General features: G+C 38.8%; 1 protein-coding gene across 1 annotated transcript in view; it reads left to right on the top strand.

The window, feature by feature from the left end:
• Window positions 1–1298: 1298 nt before the first annotated feature.
• The window catches only part of ARL8B (ARF like GTPase 8B), a 56971-nt gene continuing 37747 nt past the window's right edge, over window positions 1299–20522 (top strand). The window contains exon 1 of the mRNA XM_080809675.1: window positions 1299–1633. Coding sequence (XP_080665801.1) covers window positions 1511–1633 — 123 coding nt within the window. The 5' untranslated portion in view covers window positions 1299–1510. The remainder of the gene's footprint in view (window positions 1634–20522) is intronic.

Genomic DNA, 20522 nt, shown 5'->3' with positions numbered 1-20522 from the left:
ACACCATGTTCTGTTTCCTCTGGTCCATGCCTCTTTCTCCTTCCACATCTCTTTCTACTCCCTGCTTTATTAATGAGCTAGCCATGCTGATTGTCTTTCTGATTCCAGAGCATTCCATGCTCCTTTCCCATTCAGGGTCTTTGTTATTCCTTCTGTCTCAAATGTGCTCCCATCAGATCTGTGCCTGGCTCTCTTTCTCACTTCCTCCAAGTCTTCCCATCCAGGGCTGCCTCCTCTGAGAGATCTACTCCAATCCTGAGTAGAACACTGCTACTCTTGTGTCCTCTTGTTCAGTTTTCTTTATAATGCTCAGTACTACATGGCATTATATCTCATATTTATTTATTACATTATATTATTATATGTCTCCTCACTAGAATATAAGCTCCATGAGGGCAAGGACTTTTTTTTTTTTTAGTATGAAAGCCTTGCATATATTTAAATTTATTTTTAAATTAAGCTAAACTTTTGAACAGGCAACTCATTTCCATGATTGAAAGTCAATATGGTACAAAAAGATACCTAGAGGGGCACCTGGGTGGCTCAATGGGTTAAGCCTCTGCCTTCGGCTCAGGTCATGGTCTCAGGGTTCTGGAATCCAGCCTGGCATCGGGCTCTCTGCTCAGTGGGCAGCCAGCTTACCCCTCTCTCTTTGCCTGCCTCTCTGCCTACTTGTGATCTCTCTGTCAAATAAATAAATAAAATCTTTAAAAAATAAACAAACAAACAAAAAGATACCTAGAGAAGTCTCAGTCCCATTCCTGTCTCTGGCCATCCAGTTTCTTCTAGCCCATAAGAAACCGTTTTCATTGGTCTTCTAGGATTTCTTTTTGCAAATACAATACATACTTGTATATATGTACATAGCGTTAACAGTCCTTGAAAACATTTCCAGGACATCATTTCATATCAGTTCATAGAGAATTTCCTTATTTGTTTTTATAGCTGCATAGTATTCCCTTTTGGGGCCACACTGATTTTTTTAAATCAGTTTCCTCTTGATAAACATTTGTGGCTCCCCCGCTTTTGCTATTACCAAAAATGTAGGAAGGGATTTTTATTCCGTGATCAATCTCCCAGAGTCTTGAAGATTTTCCGCATAGAGCCGACTGTCAATAAACAATTGTAGAAAGAACGATGAGCTAGTTAATCAACGTTAATGAGTAAGGGAGGGGTGGTAGGGAGCCCAAGGGCAGCTCCCCAGCCCCGGTGCTGCAGGGAGGCTCCAGCAGGTGGCGCTGCAGGCGGCAGACGCGCCTGGCCAGACAGGCCAGGTCGCTCTTGCCGTGGGTGCCGGTGGTGGCGCGCGGACGAGCGTGTGGGGTAGGGCGAGTCATATGACCCGCTCGGCTTCCTGGCTTCGGCCGCCGCCGCCCGCCTGTGTCCGCCAGTGGTGCGCCGCGGCCCCAAGGAGCCGTTGAGGGGTCGGGGCTGAGGCCCGCTAGTGTGGGTGCCGTGCGCTGCTGCCGTCCTCCCGCCCGCCCGTCCGTTCTCCCTCCCGGCCGCCATCATGTTGGCGCTCATCTCCCGCCTGCTGGACTGGTTTCGCTCGCTCTTCTGGAAGGAGGAGATGGAGCTGACGCTGGTGGGGCTGCAGTACTCCGGCAAGACCACCTTCGTCAATGTCATCGCGGTGAGTGCCGCCCGCTCACCCGCCCGGGGCGCCGCAGCCCGCGAGTCCCGCCCGGCTCTTGCCCGAAGGCCCGGGCCGGGGCTGCCCTCAGCGCGATGGGGCTAATGAGAGTGGGACGAGGGGAGGAGGCAAGCCGTTCCTGTCACCTCCGCGGGGGCCGAGGTTTGGAGTTCCCGCGTGTTGGTGACCGAGGGGTAGCGCTGGATCGGCAGTCGAAGGGTTAATTCTATTTAGTCACCTTCTACAGAAAGCTAGGTCCTCAGCGCGGCCGGAGCTTGGAAGGGGTAAAATCGGCCTTGTCGCGTTTTTAAGGATTGGGTTTCCTTCGGGTTTGGTCTGTGGGGGCACCTGCAGGGTTAACTCCTGTCAGTTCCCCGAAGGGTGGGATTTGGCGAGCTGTCCGTCGGTCCCGTGAGGACGCGTGAGACTCCAGAGCGTCCCTCAAGTAGCCACTCCGGACGGAGAGCCCCATCGTGAAGAAAGCAGGAGACCCGTGTGGGCTCCTTCCCGAATTCCGTGGGCAGTATGTTCCCCGTAATTTAGTTACTAGGTTTCAGTCGTTCCCCTGTGGGGGGCGGGGAATCAAGTTTATTGCTGCTGGTCTCGCTGGTAGAAACTGGAGAGAAACCCTTCTAGCCAGCCCAGTTCACTGTAGCCCGCAGCATTTATTTAGCCAGGCAGTTAGGGGTTTCTGCTTTTTCAGAGCCAGTAGTCGGAAAAGATGGATCTGTAGTCACTCAACTTCCTTGAAAAAGGAAGGGTTGATCTTTTATGAGGGTGATTCTTACTTGAAAGGGAGGGTGGGGAAGAGACTGGGCAGGAACATAGTCTGTTCTAGGCCCAGGACATAGGTGTCTAGCAGGGAAATTGCCCTGGGAACCTGTATACAATGTGGTGTTTATTCAGCAGTGATTGAGGGGAAGGATGATTATTAAATTTTGCTTGGGTGGTTAGTTGGGGAAGGAATAAGAGAGGAAAAGATTCTCTTCAATTTTAGTTTAGAGGCGGGGAGTTGATGTGACTCACTTTTAGCTGATAGGTGCTTGTACTTGTCAGGGATAAGCTTTAGAACTATTCTAAGAGAGATGGCAGCAGTTCTTCCATCTTTTAGGTAATGGTTGGAATCCTTATTTAATAGACTAGTTGCCCAACTGGTTTGATTACAAGAATGATTCAAACACAGCTCCCTTGTGGGAGAAAATAGGTAACGTGTGACTCTTAGTCCTGCAGTAATGGAGCAGCAGAGTGAGTAAGACTTGAAGAAAAAGATTAGCAGAGATCCAGACTTCCTTTGAGGAACATTGCATATAAGTATAGAAGAAAATTTATCTACTTGTTTGGCTGCTTTTGTGATATGTTTCTGTTTGTTTTTGGCTTAAGATAACTTTCTTTGCAACAGGTTGAGTGGAAAGTATATGATAGCACTAAAATTAATTTAAAAAATTTTAGCTAAATACCCATGCTAGAGCTTTTATTTATTTTAAATAGTTATTTGAGAGCATGGGAGAGAGAGCGATCGCAAGCAGGGGGTAGAGGTAGAGGTAGGGGGAGAGGGAGAAGCAGACTCTGGATGAGCAGGGAGCCTGATGTGGGACTCAATTCCAAGACCCTTGGATCATGACCTGAGCCTAAGGCAGATGCTTAACTGTCTGAGCCACCCAGGTGCCCCTGTACTAGAGTTTTTATACAATATGGAAAAGATAAGATCTCAGTTAATTGTAAATTTTCTGGTTTTCCCTTCAGATAAGTATTGAAGTCTGCTGGGGCGCCTGGGTGGCTCAGTGGGTTAAAGCCTCTGCCTTCAGCTCAGGTCATGATTGGGATTGAGCTCCACATTGGGCTCTCTGCTCGGCAGGGAGCCTGCTTCCCTTCCTCTCTCTCTGCCTGCCACTCTGCCTGCTTGTGCTCTCTCTCAGTCAAATAAATAAATAAAATCTTAAAAAAAAAAAAAAAGAATTGGAATCTCCTTACAACCCTATCCTTTTGACGAGACTGAATTAATATATAGTGTACATGTAGGTGTATTACTACAATTAATTGTTGTATTTGTTGCAGAGTAGTTATGCTTGGGAAACCTGAAAAAGTTCAGTAAATCTTTGAAGAGCTTGTAAAGACATAAGCCTGAAAATCATGCTTACTGTGTTTTTCATAGATGGTGTAGCTTAATGTGAACAAGAACTTTCAAGTCATGGAACTGTGGGTTTGCATTCTGGCTCTGCCACTTAGCAGCTTTGTATCCTCTTTCAGTCTTTGCTTTCTCATCTATTAAATAGAGATGATAATAGGTTTGTTAAAGAGTTGTTCTGGGGAGTAAATGAAATGACGGATGTTAAGTGACTGGCACCATGCTCCCCATAGAAGGGACTAGGTAAGTGGTAGCTGTTATTTGTAGCAGATACACTTCTTTAATGCAGACACCGTGTTTTGAACAATATTCAGAAGGTCATTAGCGGGGGTCATTTCCTTCCTTGAAACTGATTTATCTAAATGTGGCTTCTAGTAATGGATTTGTGGATTGTAGCAAATAATCACATCATGCACACCCCCCCCATTAAAAAATATTGTATTAGATTATTTTAACTGCGGAGCTTCTGGAAACCTTTTGACTTCAAAGTGAACTAACTGGTGGTTCCATTATTTTTTTAAATTAAACAATTCATTTTGAATTATGATGTGGGTAGGTTTGGCTTAGAAAGAAATCTGGACTGTAGTTGGTTGTAGCATTTAAGATGCTGAGAAAAAAGAGACCTCCGTAAATTTCATACCTTTTTAAAAAAAATATTTTATTTATTTATTTGACAGGCAGAGATCACAAGTAGGCAGAGAGGCAGGCAGAGAGAGGGGAGGAAGCAGGCTCCCTGCTGAGCAGAGAGCCCAGTGCTGCTCGATCCCAGGACCCTGGGATCATGACCTGAGCCGAAGGCAGAGGCTTTAACCCATTGAGCCACCCAGGCGCCCCAAGAATGATACTTGATTTTATCTAATATTTTTACATAGACACCTTGAACATACAGAGTGTTGTCTTTGTTTTGAACATTAAAAAACTCTAGTCTTTAATTTTGTCATTAACGTTAGGGAATGAAATATTATTGCTCCTTGCTAAGTATTATGGCAGTTATTGCGTAATAAATCATGTGTCCTATATGTGTAATGTATGTTGAGTAATCTTTAGCAGAGACTCTTACATGGGTTACAGGAATTTCTAAGAAATGTTTAATAGGATTTACCAAAGTGTTACAGGCTAACTTTTATAGATATAGTATATTTTAGAAATGAGTAGTATAAAAGTTCACATTTTTGTGAAGTATTGATACAAAATTAGTTAATCCAAGGAAAAGTTTATTACTGCTGAGAATTAGGAAAAGGAGATATTTGGAACGATTGTAGAAATTTGAACCTAGAATCTTTTTTTTTTTTTTTAAGATCATTTATTTGATCTTAAATAATAAATAAATAAATAAGGGAGAGGTAGGGAGAAAGCACAGGCTCTTTAGCATGTGCACGGGGGAGGGGCAAAGGAAGAGAATTTAAAGCGGACTCCCTGTTGAGTGTGAAGCTCCCCTGGGGTTGGGTCCCAGGACCCTGAGATTATGACTTTAGGCAAAACCTAGAGTCAGATGCTCAACTGATTGAGCCACCTAGGTGCCCCAGAATCAGTTTTTCAGAGTTTGTAGAAACTTTAATTAAAGCGGTCTAATTTTACTCCCTTTTAATAGGTGTAGCTGGAGAATCCCAAAAAGTAAGTGAAATTTTTAAGACAGCTAACTAGTAGCAGAGATAAAATTAGAACCTAGGGCTAGTTCACTTTCTGATTTTCTGGTCTACCTCTGTGAAGTTTAGCTGAGATTAGGATCATAGAGCTGTGGATTAGGAGATTTTAATCTTTTAAAAAAAACTTTTTAAAAAATACGTTTATCCATAAATATACTCTTGTTATGAATCTGGATAACATTTTAAACCCGGGCATCTTAAGCATGTTGATTAACATTTGAGGAGTATTTGTGTGTGTGTTTCTGTGTGTGTGTGTGTTTGTATGTGTGTGTTTGTATGTGTATATCTTTCTATGTATATATGAGGACATGAATTAAGGGGAAAGAATGATTATATAAAGTATAAAGATGTATATATAAATTATATTATGTTTGGACATTTAAATAACTGGCTAACAGGCATTGTTGAGTTATTGAGTTATGTTTATTTTCTTTAAAAAGCAGAAATAATTCTGGGTTTGGTCAGAGTGTTTATTACTTAATTACTCTGGAGTAAGAATGGGGAAAATAGTTTTTAAAGAAACTGTAATGTGGCTCAAGTCTACAGGTTAGTACATTTGTAATTTTATTGTAGAAACTAGCCTTCAAGTGAGGTGGTCTTCAAATTCACGTTAGGAATTGTAGCACATGAGGCATCCTGCCAAGGAGCTTCTCTTCCAGGTTCTTTACCCTCTTCCCCATTCCCATTATTTTTTCCATGCAGACCTAGAATATTGAAAGTCAAATGTTCTCATTAAGAAGTTGTTAGAGTGCAATAATCCATTTTAAATTACTTACTTAGCTATCTCACAACTTAAAGAGCTTTTTAACCTTCTCGAAGATAAAGTGGATTATCACTGAACATGGATACAAAATGCATTGCTCCTATAAAAACTAGTTACTTAAATATTATTTTTAGATTTTTTTCCTGATTATCAGAATAAGACAGGGTCATTAGTAGAAATTTGAAAAGGATAGTATAAAGTAGAGGAAACTTTCTTTTTAAAAAGATTTTATTTATTTATTTGACAGAGAGAGACACAGCGAGAGAGGTAACACAAGCAGGGGGAGTGAGAGGGAGAAGCAGGCTTCTGCCAAGCAGGGAGCTGGATTCGGGGCTCATCCCAGGATCATGGGATCATGCCCTGAGCTGAAGGTAGACGTTTAACGACTGAGCCACCTAGGCATCCCTAAAGTAGAAGAAACCTATCTTCACCATCCAGTGTTACCTATTGTCAATATTTCAGAGTGTTTCCTTTTTGTCTTTATTATTATTTTTTTAAAAAATTTTATTTATACATTTATTTTGAGAGAGAGCAGGAGTGGCGGGGGGGGGGCGGGGGGGGGGGGGAGAAAGCAGAGGCCAAGGGAGAAGCATCCAGGAGGCTCAAGCCTAGGATCCTGACATCGTGAGCTGAGCCAAAGACAGACACTTAACCAACTGAGCCACCCAGGCGCCGCCCCTATTTATTTATTTATTTATTTATCTTCTTTTTTTTTTAATGGATATATCCAAACACCTTTTTAAAAGTTTTGAGATGATATCTAGTTTGTTTTAATTATGGTGTATGTATTTTTCTGTGTGTAAAACCATTTTAATGCCTTTATAATTTATTGTTATGGCATATCTTGTGGCTGTACCATAATATATTTGATCATTTCCTCATTATTGGACATTTGAGTAATTTTGAGTTTTGCTGTTGAACATCAGTGTGTTCTGTATTTCCAGAGTTACATCACTAGGTCAGAAGATAGGAACATATTTCATGTCAAACAGCCAAACTGCTTTTCAGAAAAGTAAAGTATGCACTTTTACCTGAGAATGTCCTCTTAACAGATTTCATATATAAAGTTGGACGTCAGCTAAGCACTTGCCCCTTGTTATTTTTAGGGCAAAACATATTTAGTTTTGTTGATAAGTAAAGTAAACCAGCAGTATTTTTAAACTGTTCTATTAGGTAATTGCTCTGCCTCTGTTTAATGTTTAAAGACATATCTATGTTTCAGCAACTACTAAGACTGGGACTATAGAGAACATAATGTCTTTCTCAATTCTCTTTTTTATTGGATTTTGCAGGCAAGTCATATAAATGCAGCTTATCCTCTTTAGCTATCTGAATCTGATTTGTTTTAAACTTAATGGTGGATTGCATTAAGATTTGTATTCCAGGAATCTGGCATATTTCAATGGAGTCCTTACCTAATCTTGTCCTTTTATAGTGTGATGCTGCTTTTCTTCCAGGGGTGGGGGTGGTGTATTAGAAAATATTCTTTTCTATATCAGAATCTCAGAATCTCAAGTAAGGATGCCTGAATAGCTCAGTTGGTTAAACGTCCGACTTTTGATTTTGACTCAGGTCATGATCTCAGGGTCATGAGACCCAGTCCTTATTGGCTCTGTGCTGGGTTTGGAGCCTGTTTAAGATTTTCTCTCTCTCTCCCCTCTGCCCTTCCATTCTACCACCTATCTCTCTCTTAGAAAGGGAAAGGAATGTTTGCCAAGTAGGCCATTTTTGAGGCTATAGCATATGAATTTTTGAAATTCATAACTTGAATATCAGTTATAATTATAAAAGTTGATTCTTGTCTTTTGTGCTAATATAGGAAAAAACTAAGAAGAAATTATTAACCTATTTGCTGAATGGTCAAAATTAAATGATAATTTAAGGCATTTAGTTTTTCTGGGATGTGACAAACAAATTAGAATCTCTAATGGGATAATTTGAGATAATTTCTTTCTTCAAAGTCAAAACTACAAGGCTTACATTCTGTTGTGCTTTTTTTTTTTTTTTTAAAGGTTACACCGTTTCTTAAATTAGACATTGGGTCTTGTATTTGGATCCGATTTCATAGTTTGTCTAGTTTCATACAGTAGAATAATATTCTTATTTCATATTCCAAAAGGAAATTTCTTTTACATTTAAAAATATCACAGCTTTAGGGTTCATTTTAAAATCATCTTTAAGAATACTGTATTTTTAAAAAATTGTAATACTGACAAAATAATTTTAGGTTTCAGGTATCTAAGTAGTGACATTTCTACTTGAAAATTGAACCTTTTCCATCTAAGCTGAGTTAGAAAAACAATCATTTGTTATTTAAAAAAAAAAAAACTTGGTTGATATTGGCAAAATGATCCTAAAAATGTCTTTTTACAAATTTACTTGATAATAATTACTTTAGCTCTACCTAGGTAGTATTACTCTAAGAATATATTTTGAGCCTAAATTTGTTGGCGTATGAACATGGTATGAATGAGTTTATTTGAAATATGTGTAAGTGGCTGCATGAGGTAAATGGCATAGAGGTTAGGAACTGAGAGCCAGACTATTGAGGTTCAAATCTTGACTCTTCTTCTTTGACTTGTCTTATTTCTGGCAAGTTTTTAACTCCTTAGTGTCTGTTTCCTTGCATGTAAAATGGAAATAATAGTAGTTTCTACCTCAAAGAGTTGTTTTGAGTTAATACTGGTAAAACATTCTGAACAGTGTTCAAAACAAGGCAAGTAATATGGAAGTGCTTCATAAATGTTAGCTGCTAGATTACTGTAGTGTGCTCTTCTTGAGGGCAAGGTTTTTTGTTGCTTTATTCACTGATACATTCCCTTATGAATGTATCATACATTCATGATGTATGATACTGTGCCTGACACATACTAGGTCTGAAACAGTGCCTGACACATACTAGGTGCTCAAATATATTTCCGAATAGACTTATTTTCACAATATAAAATTAAGAAAAATGTCTTTATGAACCCATGTAACCATTTTCATATTTCAGGATGCAAAGCGTACATAGTGTTAAGGATGAGAGTTAAGAATGTTGCTTCACTGTAAAAGGTAGAAAGGTAGACTGATCTCTACAAGAAGAAAAGAGTGGCCCTTGGCAGCACTACCTGCCCTCTAGAATTTTAAGTGACCTATACAAGTGTATGCTTAGATTGTAATTTTAAATTTGGATAAGACCAAAATTTTGGTGTCCATTTTCCTGTTTGTTTTAGTTTTTAAACCAAGACTTAAGATTAGAGTAGGTTTAATCACTGTTGACAGCCATAAATTTGCAAGCCCCAACAGGCAGTATACTGTGTTTGTAGTAGCCCATCCTCTCTGAGAGGAGAAGTGGGCTCTTGAGACTGTATGCAGGCTAGACCAGAAAGAGCTTTTGTCAGAGTTCCTATGTGAAGGTGGGTTAAGGTCTGGTTTAGACATTGATCACTAGACCTACTTTTTCTTGACAGCACGTTTTCTATGGAGAAAGTTTGAATACAAGTATATGGACTTCATTATTTTTAAATAATTCTTATCAGAGGAGAAACTAGAAAATGGAAGAAACCCAGTTTTTCTGCCTCCAAAATCTAGCTGTTTCACTCCTGGCTTTTGGTTTCTTTATTTTGATCTTACTATTTTCTTCATTCAGTGGCTGAATTTAAAAACTTAAAACATTTGTTTCTTAAAAAGAATAAGCATAATCCATATTGTTTTAAAAAAGAGTATATCCCCCCTGCCTGCCTCTCTGCCTACTTGTGATCTCTGTCAAATAGATAAAAAAAATATAGATATGCAAACAAAAAATCATTTTTAATACCATTTGGATTTAATGACTATTAATATTAAGCTGTATATCCTTCCCATTTTCTCTCTGTTGTTTGAAATAGACACAAATATATGCTTTTTTTTGTTAGTGAGATATAATTAACGTATGATACTAATTTTAGGTGTATAACATAATGACTCCATATTTGTATATATTGCAAAATGATCATCACAGTAAGTCTAGTTAACATCCATCACCATGCGTAGTTATAATTTTTTTTAATCTCGCAATGAGAACTATTAAGATTTAGTTCTTAGCAACTTGGAAATATACAGTATAGTATTATTAACTAAAGTCACCATGCTGTACATTACCTCTTATTTATTTTGTAATTGGAAGGTTGTACCTTTTGGTACCCTTTACCTATTTCTTGTACCACCATCCTGTACGTCCTGCCTCTGGCAGCTATCAATCTGTTCTCTTAGTACTACTTTTTTTGTTTTTTTAAAGATTTCACATGTAAGTGTTTTTCTCTCTCTGACTTTTTTCACTTAGCATAATGTACAGTATATGCAGCCATGACAGGATCATGTTGTACCTTCTGAGTGATTTCATGTAGTCTGTTTGACTTACCTACTTTGTTCGCTAAAAGGCAACTCAAGTTCAGTAAGTTCAAGATGGAACTTTTATTTACTTTTTAAATTTTATTTATTAAGATTTTATTCATCTGAGAGAGAGAGCAAGCATGAGCAGGGAGCAGGGAGGAGCAGAGAAGCAGACTCTCTGCTGCGAATATGGGGCTTCAATCCCAGGACCCTGGGATTTTGACCCAAGCTGAAGGCAGACGCTTAACCTACTGAGCCATCCAGGAGCCTCAAGATGGAACTTTTGATCCCCTTCTTCCTCAATCCAGGGACCCAACCTCTATTCTTTTCCAAAAAAAGTTAAATGAAATGCATGATAGTAGGCTTTAATTAATCAGCATATGTATATTTTGGTTGCAGGCATTATTTTCCATTACTGAGTGATTAAAATGTTTGTGCCCAAAACTTTGTTTATGTAATTTTCTTTCTTTCTTTCTTTCTTTCTTTCTTTTTGGGATTCCAGCTTTTTTTATTTTTCCCCTTTTACACAAAACAAAGTAGAAGAAATAATACAAGATTAAAACTGCAAAAGTAGTTAATTGGTAGATCACATATACACAAAAATATCCAGAGAGCAAGATAGGCTTATCTACAGTGAGGAAACACATGTAAAAATTAAGGTAGTTTGTAGTTTTCATATGAAACATTAAAAAAAAAAACAAATCAAACATATGCTAAAAGAGGATTTTTTTTTTTAAGATTTTATTTATTTATTTGAGAGAGAGAGACAGTTGGAGAGAACATGAGAGGGGAGAAGGTCAGAGGGAGAAGCAGACTCCTCATGGAGCTGGGAGCCCAATCGGGACTCGATCCCAGGACTCCAGGATCATGATGTTTTTGTAATTTTCTTCAGCGTGTCTGAATGTGGGCCAGTTTGACCAGTTTTAACCTTTACATAGTTCTTTCATCCTGTCTCTTGCATGTGTCTTCCCAAGTTAGGATTGATCATACTACCTCTACTGTAATTTTCACTGTACTTGCTACCTTAAGAAATTCGCTTGTTTATTACCTTTGTTTTTTTTATGAATGTAAGTTCCATAGGGGCTTTGTCCTTTTTTCAATACTGTATTTTAGTGCAAAACACTATGCGCCGCATATAATAAGCTCTGTAAATATTGAGTGAGTGAAGAATATAACAACAAAGTGTATTTACGTATATTTAAACTGTGTACAAGCTGTTGTGATAGATGGTTCATAAATGTATCAGACAAGGTTATTTGTGGTAGAATATGTGCCTCATATTAGCCATGTATGTATAGGATACAAATACTAAGTGCCTTAAGGTTGGCACAAAATGCTACCCTCACTTAACTAAGACATTGCAGGTATTTTAGAAAGGCGGTTTAGTGGGACCTTGGTGGGAATGGCCACTGAAGTGAACTACTTTTTTTTTTTCTTTTTTAAAGATTTTATTTATTTGAGAGAGAAAGAGAAAGCACAAAGGGAAAGTGAGAGGGAGAAACAGACTCCCTTCTGAGCAAAGAGCCCTATGTGGCGCTTGATCCCAGGAACCTGAGATCATGACCCAAAGGCAGATGCTTAACCAACTGAGCCACCCAGGTGCCCTTAAGTGAACTTTGAGAGTAGAGTGGTTTTCATTTATTCAGTGAGTATTTGATATAGTGTTCTAGGTGGCATAAATACAGTGAGGAACAAAACACACATGGTTCCTTCCCTTGTGCAGCTTCCAGTATTATGGAGGGAAGAAAAGATGTTCAAGAAGGAACAGTGGGAGTAGGAAGGACACAATTGAGGGAAAGAAATTTGTTGTATTACATATAACTTGCATGAGGGAGAAAACAAAAGACTGCAAAAGTAAATCAGTATGCATGGGGAGCCATTGAAGATTTTTGTTTGAGGGAATGAAGTTAAGACCTGTTTTTCAGAGGATGAATTTAGTATCAATAAAGAGACCAGTGAAAAGGAGCTTGGTCACAAGGCTATTACAAAGATCTGATTGAGAAATACTGAGTTAAGGAGTAAGGAAAAGATAGCTTTATTATGGAAGTAGAATGGGTGCAATTAGAAAAATTTTTAAAAGATTTTATTTATTTATTTGATAGAGGGAGACACAGCGAGAGAGGGAACACAAGCAGGGGGAGTGGGAGGAGAGAAGCAAGCTTCCCACTGAGCAGGGAGCCCAGTGCAGGGCTTGATCCCTCTACCCTGGGACTGTGACCCGAGCCCAAGGTAGACGCTTAACTACTGAGCCACCCAGGAGCTGCCAGTGGGTACAATTTAGTGGTTGAACCAGATGTGTAGGGCAAAGGGGGATTTGTTGTCAGAGACTTTTTTAAGGAGTTCAGGGAATGTTGGGAAATATGGTTGTTTGATCAAGTAGTGAATATGGGGAGGAGAAGGGGGAATGAGTTTAGAAGAGATAGGTATGAGTTGAGTATAAAATGTATTATATGATTATGATATAAAGGGAATTTATATATGGGAAGTGCATTCATGCTATTATTTTTAGATATGGTGGGACTAAAACTGAGAATTAAAATTTCAATTTGTATCTTTATCTTAGTAGTAGGAAACTTAGGAAGTAGTTGAGAATCCAATTCTGGTTTCTCTTCAAAATAATCTTGTAGAATACTTTTTCCTGTGATTTGTGTCAGTTATCCTACCCTGCTGATTACTTACTTTGCAAACATTACAAATGTTCTCCACTCCTCCAGAACTGCATTTGGGCTGTCTTGATTTGTTTATGGTGCCTGTGTACATGAGTCTGTGCCCAGATTGCAGGCCCTCTAGAAGAGGGCCTAATCCACGGGCCCTCCAAGCAGCTGAATGAAGGCTGTATATTCAAAGTGGCTCAGGCTCTTGTAGGCTTGGAAGCCTTCACTATTTAATTTGGAGGGGAATGTTTCTATCCCTGGAAAGTGTCTGGTTTAGTTTCGCATACTCTCTTTCTACTGAAGAGAAAAGTTGGTATGTGTAATTTGTTGTGCTTTAAACATAAAGGATATCTGATCTCTTGGGATTTAAGTTGTGATTTTTCTTAGGTACTGGGTAAACACGTGGATAGTATTAGAATATTTTTCTCTCTTACTGGTTTCCATTACTGATTATTTTACTGTGTGATTGGAAGAAATTGTGATCCCCAATCTCCTTATCCCACTTAGGTTGTTTGATATTTGCTAAGAGATTCGTTTAGGAGCAGAGGGAAAGGGACAAGCTGACTCCATGCCAAGTGCACAGTCTGACATGGGCCTTGATCTCACAACCCTGAGATCATAATCCAAGCTGAAATCAGCAGTCAGATGCTTAACCAACTGAACCATCCAGGAGCCTCTATACTATGTTATACTTAAGGATAGTTATTATAATGTTGCTATACATCCTACTATTTCTTTTTTTTTTTTAAAGATTTATTTATTCATTTGACAGACAGAGAGCACAAGTAGGCAGAGAGGCAGGCAGAGAGAGCTGGGGAAGCAGGCTCCCCGCTGAGCAGAGAGCCCGATGTGGGGCTCGATCCCAGGACTCTGAGACCATGACCTGAGCCGAAGGCAGAGTCTTTAACCCACTGAGCCACCCAGGTGCCCCATCGTACTATTTCTTAGTCATCCTTTTCTACTATCTCCAACACACGAGGGATATTCAGTGAAAATCTTTTCTTTTTTTTTTTTTAGTGGAACAGTTGACTATTTTATGAAGTGCATTCATACACAAAGCATTATGTGATTCTTTTAGCCCCCTTGTTAAGTAGATACTCACTGGCTTATAAAAGGAAAAAGAGGTTAAGTAACACAGTTTTGAGATAGGTCTGGGATGCAACTATAACTCGGCCTGAATATTCTATTCCATTAAAAAGTGAGCTATGATGAATCCTTGTTTACAGACAAATCCTTTAGGACCTTGTTTTGCCACTTGATACAGTACAGCTCTTCCAAGTCTTGTGACTGAGACCAGTTTGGAAATGGGACATCACCTCTTGTGGTGTTCCTTAGCCATTTTTAGCTTTCTTCTGCAATTTGTTGCCAAATACTTTAAGTCTGTTTTACTGAGTGTTTTAATATTTCTCTATATTATTCTTCCTAGGAACATTTGAAAATTTTAGTGTGTGTGTGTGTGTGTGTGTGTGTGTATAGTTTTTGTTTTGTTTTGTTTTTGTTTTTTTGGCAGGCTTTGGAGTTGGGCTTAAATTTGCCAATGAAAATTAGCAAGATGGTTATGGGGAGAAGGAAAAATCAGGCTGTGAAATAAATGTTAGATAGATTGTTAATGATGGAAAATAAGACACCCAAGATACCAAGCCATTTTTCTTTTGTCTACAATACATTATCTCCTGGTGCTCCTTTTCCCTTAGATGGCACTGCCTTAAATATTGTTTAGATCTCAGATCTGTGGAGTCTTCTTTTTTTTTTTTTTTTTAAGATTTTTGTTTATTTATTTGACAGATCACAAGTAGGCAGAGAGGCAGACGGGGGCGGGGTGGGGGGAGAAGCAGGCTCCCTGCTGAGCAGAGAGCCTGATGTGGGGCTTGATCCCAGGACCCTGAGATCATGACCTGAGCTGAAGGCAGAGGCTTAACCCACTGAGCCACCCAGGCGCCCCAGATCTGTGGAGTCTTGCCTTAACTCTTCTCTAAGGCAAAGTTAATTGCCCTCTGTTCTCTTTTCATAGCACTTTGTTCAAAATTGTATATATTTGGGTCTGTTATCATCTTATCTGTCTTCACTTTAAGACTGCAGACTTTCTTATTTGTATCCCTTAAGCATAACTCTGTGCCTGACTCAGGAGGTGCTCATAATTATTGGCTTAATAGAGTGAAGCAGTGTAGGGTAATGTTTAAGTATATTGGGTCAGACATGCCTAAAATTGAATTCTAGACCTGTTGAGCTTTGTGACCCCCTCAAAGTTTCAGTTATTTCATTGGTGATTCGGGAGTGAGAATAGTTGTCCCATGGGCTCATGGTGTGAGGTAAGATAAATCAGCAAAATAGTGCCTGGCATAAATGCTCCATAGTTGATAATTACCAGTGTGGTTGATGTAATATTTGGGGATTAGGGCAGGAGCATATGTACCAGTTAGATGACAGATGAAATGGATCTTCTCTCAGCCCTCAAGTAAGTATTGAGTAGGGATTCAGTGTCAGAGGGGGATGAAAGGTTTCTGAGTTCGAGGATGGAGGTATGCTGGCCATTAGGGACCAATTTCTTATTCTTGATGAGAGTTCTGTCATTGTGAGAGAGAAGCTGAAATTCTAGACTATCCTTTGCTATAATCCATTATAGATGTGCTAGGATGTTTGGGGCAAATACTGAAAAATTTGCTGGTCTATTTGGTTTGTCTTCCTTTTGGTAAATTTGGTTGTAGTTACTAGTTTTGGTTTGGTGGAAGAGATTGTGATTGGCCTAAATTGGTATTTTACTATGTATTCTTAGTATAGTATCAATTTATAATCTTTCAGTTGATGATTGAGTTCGTATTTTGTTGTTCCTGTGGTTGAACAACCTAACATAGACCTCAAGCGTCTGTACGAGTAATGGCCTTGGCTTATTTATTGACAGATAACTTTCAAATGCCTGAAGAATTATGCTCAAGTAGAAAGTAACATTAGGGTTTTGAAATTCAGACCTGGGTTCAAATCCCAGTTTTGCTGCTCTGTTTGTGACCTTGTGATCTTGATACCAAGTTTCCTTTTCTGTAAAATGAGGCAGGTAAGGTGAATGGTATCATGTTGCTATTATCTTTATTACTGTTGTTATTAATGGTGTTAAGTCAGTGACATATGGCTTAACTAAAAACAATGATGTATTCTTGATGCAGGAACCACATTATAGCTGGAAAACATCCTTGTCACTCCAGCCTCTTCCTGTACTTCTAACTCCTTGCCAAGCTCCCCACCTGATGGTAGTAAGTGGGTTTATAAACAGCTACTGAATAAAAAATGATGGTAGCATTTAGAGGACACAGCAATTTGGAACCTGAGCACTGTACAATGACTCAGTATTTCATGACTGCCCACCATTTAAGAGCTGTGTTTCAATATGAAGCAGTGCTGGTAACATTGACTGGGCTAATGGAGTAGCTTTACAATGTTTGTGTTTCTTCAGGGACGCCCAGAGAGAGCCAGAGGGTGAAAAACAGCTTCTGAAAGAGAAAATGTATTCAGACTATGCTGTACTGCCAAACTGATAACTGTAGAAGCAAAGATGTCTCTGTTGATACATAAGTAGACAGATAGCTACAAGACTTGATGCATTCTGGTTTAAAATGTTTTTAGCAAATTAGTAACTTTAATATTTTAAAACATAAGCAGTGTTACTGAAGGTTTTACAGTGGGGAAAAGCACTAAGCAGTCCACATGATGTTATTAGTGGAGGAGATAAGGTTGCAGATAAACGAGAGGCAGGAAAAGGTTCCATGTGGGAGATAAAGGACGAAGAAATTAAAATCTAGATTTTAGTGTATTCTAATGATAGGTGCCAAAGTTAGTTTTCTCCAGAGTCTGATGTCAGAATTGTATTTATAAACATTTTCTTGCTTCCACTACTTCTCTCAGGGATGCCTGGGCTAGTCTTTTTTTAAAAGATAAGGAAGAGAGTATTGCTGTTTTATGATAGACCTGTGGAGCAGGGTTTCAACAACTTCATTTATCTTCTAGTTAGGAAAGAGATCTGATAAGAGGTCCTGAATACACTGTAGTCTGGCATGATATGCTGTAATCCTTGGGTATTACATTATTACATTTAGAGGCCTTTTCTTTTTTTTTTTTTTTAAAAGATTTTATTTATTTATTTATTTGTCAGAGAGAGAGAGAGTACACACAAGCAGGCAGAGAGGTAGGCAGAGGCAGCGAGAGAAGCAGGCTCCCCGCCGAGCAAGGATCCCGATTCGGGACTCGATCCCAGGACCCTGGGATCACGACCTGAGCCGAAGGCAGCAGCTCAACCAACTGAGCCACCCAGGTGTCCCTAGAGGCCTTTTCATTCTAATATTTAAAAGTTCTTAGTAGCAGTAAAAGTTACGGGTTAAATTCTAAACTAGGAGACGCTTTTCTGGTAACTTCTCAGTAATGTCTCTGACATTTGTTTAATTGGAGATCTAAATAGCCACTAATGTATCTTACAGTTTCAGTGAGCAGTGAAGTTTATTGTCTCGGAAGTAGAATGAAATAGACTCAGAAAATTATATAAAATGTTCATCACCAGTTAGATTTCCTAATAGCCCAGAAAAACCTCTGTATAAATTCTCTTAAAGAAATGGAGCTGAACGGGAAGCAGAAGTAGTTAATGGATGATGTTGGACCTGGGAATTCTGAATGAGTCAGTTCAAGTCCTGCAGGGTGTCCTCTGTCTCAAAGAAATTAGGGCAATATGTGATACAAAGCTTGCAGGGCTCCCAGTGGACCTCCTAGTTGTATTTTTTTCAGAGATAGCAGTGGTCATGGCATCTTCCCATACAAGATGTGATTAGCTTGTTTTCTTCACTTTAGGGACTAGGCACAGCAGTTTTAAAAATAATGTTCTCTGGTTGGTTCATCAGGAAGGAACTAAGAGTCATGGCTAAATTCTAACACAGACTGATCTTCTAATCTTGTCCTTAATTCTCTATTTAGTGAGTGTTAGAGCAGGTTTCCGGACTTCTTAAAACTAATCCAAGGGTACAGTAAGAAAAGACAGAGTGAGGGATGCAGCTGTATGTGTGGAAATGTGGTGCATTGTATTCTGAAAATTTTAGGTTAGAATAAATGATTCCTGGGTTATGAGAGAACATTGGTGGGTTTACCACCAGTAATCTCCTGATGAGGGTGTGGGTTAGTATGCCCCCACTACCCTGCCTTCTACACACCAGCATTTGGTTGAACAAAATTGATGACCTAGATCATTCAGCAAATGATAGATCTCCCTTAGTCAAGGGTTATTGTCCCCAAATCACAAACAAATCCTTGAGTTTATAGAACTTCGTGTAGATTGGTGTTTATTTTCTAGCTATCCATACTCTTGCTACCTGTTACTGTCCTATGTCATTATACTTGTTTAGGAGTTTATCCACATTTTTGAATATTGTAAACTACTTTTTGGTATCAGGATAATACTAGACTCATAAAATTGGTTGGGAAATATTCTTGCCTCTTCTCTTGTATGTTTGGGGAAGAGATTATGTAGAACTGGTGTTATTTTTTATTTAAATGTTTGGTAGGGGACACCTGGGTGGCTCAGTGGGTTAAATCATCTGCCTTCGGTTCAGGACCAAGTTTTGCATTGGGCTCCTTGCTCTTCAGGGATCCTGCTTCTCCCCCCCCCACCCCCCCACCCCGTCTTTCACTTTCCCTGTTTGTGCGCGTGCTCGCTCTCTCTGACAAATAAATAAAATCTTTAGAAGTAAAATGTTTGGTAGAATTCACCACTAACACCATTTGGGTCTGGAGATTTTTTTTTTTTTTTTAGATTTATTTATTTATTTACTTACTTGGCAGAGAGATCACAAGTAGACAGAGAGGCATGTGTGTGGGGTGGGGAACACAGGCTCCCTGCTGAGCAGGGAGCCCTATGTGGGGCTTGATCCCAGGACCCTGAGATTATGACCTTGAGCCGAAGGCAGAGGCTTAACCACTGAGCCGCCCAGGCACCCCTGGGTCTGGAGATTGTTTAAAGAGATATTAAAATCGTGGTGCCTGACTGGCTCAGTTGGTGGAGCATGTGACTATTGATCTCAGGGTTATGAGTGAGCCCCACATTGACGGTAGTGATTACATAAAAAATTTAAAAAAAAAAATCTCCCCCCCCCCCCCTTTAATTGACAGAGGACTGTTCAGTTTTTTTCTTCCTGCTTAGTTTTGATAGGTTATGACTTTCAAGGAATTGGTCCATTTCAGTGGGGCTGTTGAATTTGTATGCATAGAGTTTATAGTATTTCCTATAATACTTTTAATATCTGTAGAGTTTAGTGATATCCCTTCCTTCATTATTGATACTGGTAATTTTTGTATCCCCTGTTTTCTTCTGTTCGTTTATCAGTTTTAGTTGTCTTTAGAGAATCAGCTCTTGGTTCCATTGATTTACTTCTCTGGATTTCGTGTTTGATATTAATGATTGCTACTCTTACTATTTGCTTCTGTTTGTTTTGGATTTATTTTGTTCTCCCCCACCCAGTTTTATTGATGTAAAATTGAAATGTGGCACTGTGTAGTTTAAGGTACATCATGTAATGACTTGACTTTCACATATTGTGAAATGATTATCACAGTAAGTTTAGTCAGTGTCTGTCATCTACGGATACCAAGAAAAATTCCTGATGGAACTCTTAAGATTTATTTTTTTTAACAGCTTTCAAAATAGCGTATAACAGTGTTAGTTATAGTAATACTGTTGTATATATTTGCTCTTTTGTAATTCTTTTAAGTTTTTGAGAATTTTCTTTGCTAAGATACACATTTGAGTATCTTAGTTTCCTTCTAAGCACTACTTTAGCCACATCTCACAAATTTAATGTGTTTTTCATTTAGTCTAAAATACTACCTAATTTTCCGTAAGACTTCTTTTTTTGGCCCATAGATTAATATATAACCAATTATTTGGTTATTTTCAGATAGTGTTATTAATTATTTCTAGCTTAATTCCCTTATAGTCAGAAAACATATTTGTATGACTCAGATCTTTATAAATTTCTTAAGCTTCGCTTTATGGTCAGGATATGGTTTATCTTGAATGAATGTTCCATGTTCACTTGAAGAAAATGTGTGTTCTCTTTTTGAATGAAGCGTTTTTAAAAATTTCTACAAATGTCAATTAGATCTACTTGATTGTTAGTGATGTTATTAAATTCTGTATGTTTGCTGGTTTTCTTGCTATTTTGTCAATATGAGAGGGATGCTGAGTCTGACTGTGGGTTTACTTCGCATTTCAATTTCATCAGTTTTAATTTTATGTATTTTAAAGCTCTGTTGTTAGGTCCATATACATTTAGGATGTTATATGCTCTTGGGAAATTGGTTCTGTCATTTTGTAGAGTAC

This window comes from Martes martes (assembly GCF_963455335.1).
Source record: "Martes martes genome assembly, chromosome: 1".
Taxonomy (NCBI): domain Eukaryota; kingdom Metazoa; phylum Chordata; class Mammalia; order Carnivora; family Mustelidae; genus Martes; species Martes martes.
This window is presented reverse-complemented; position numbering and strand designations above follow the sequence as displayed.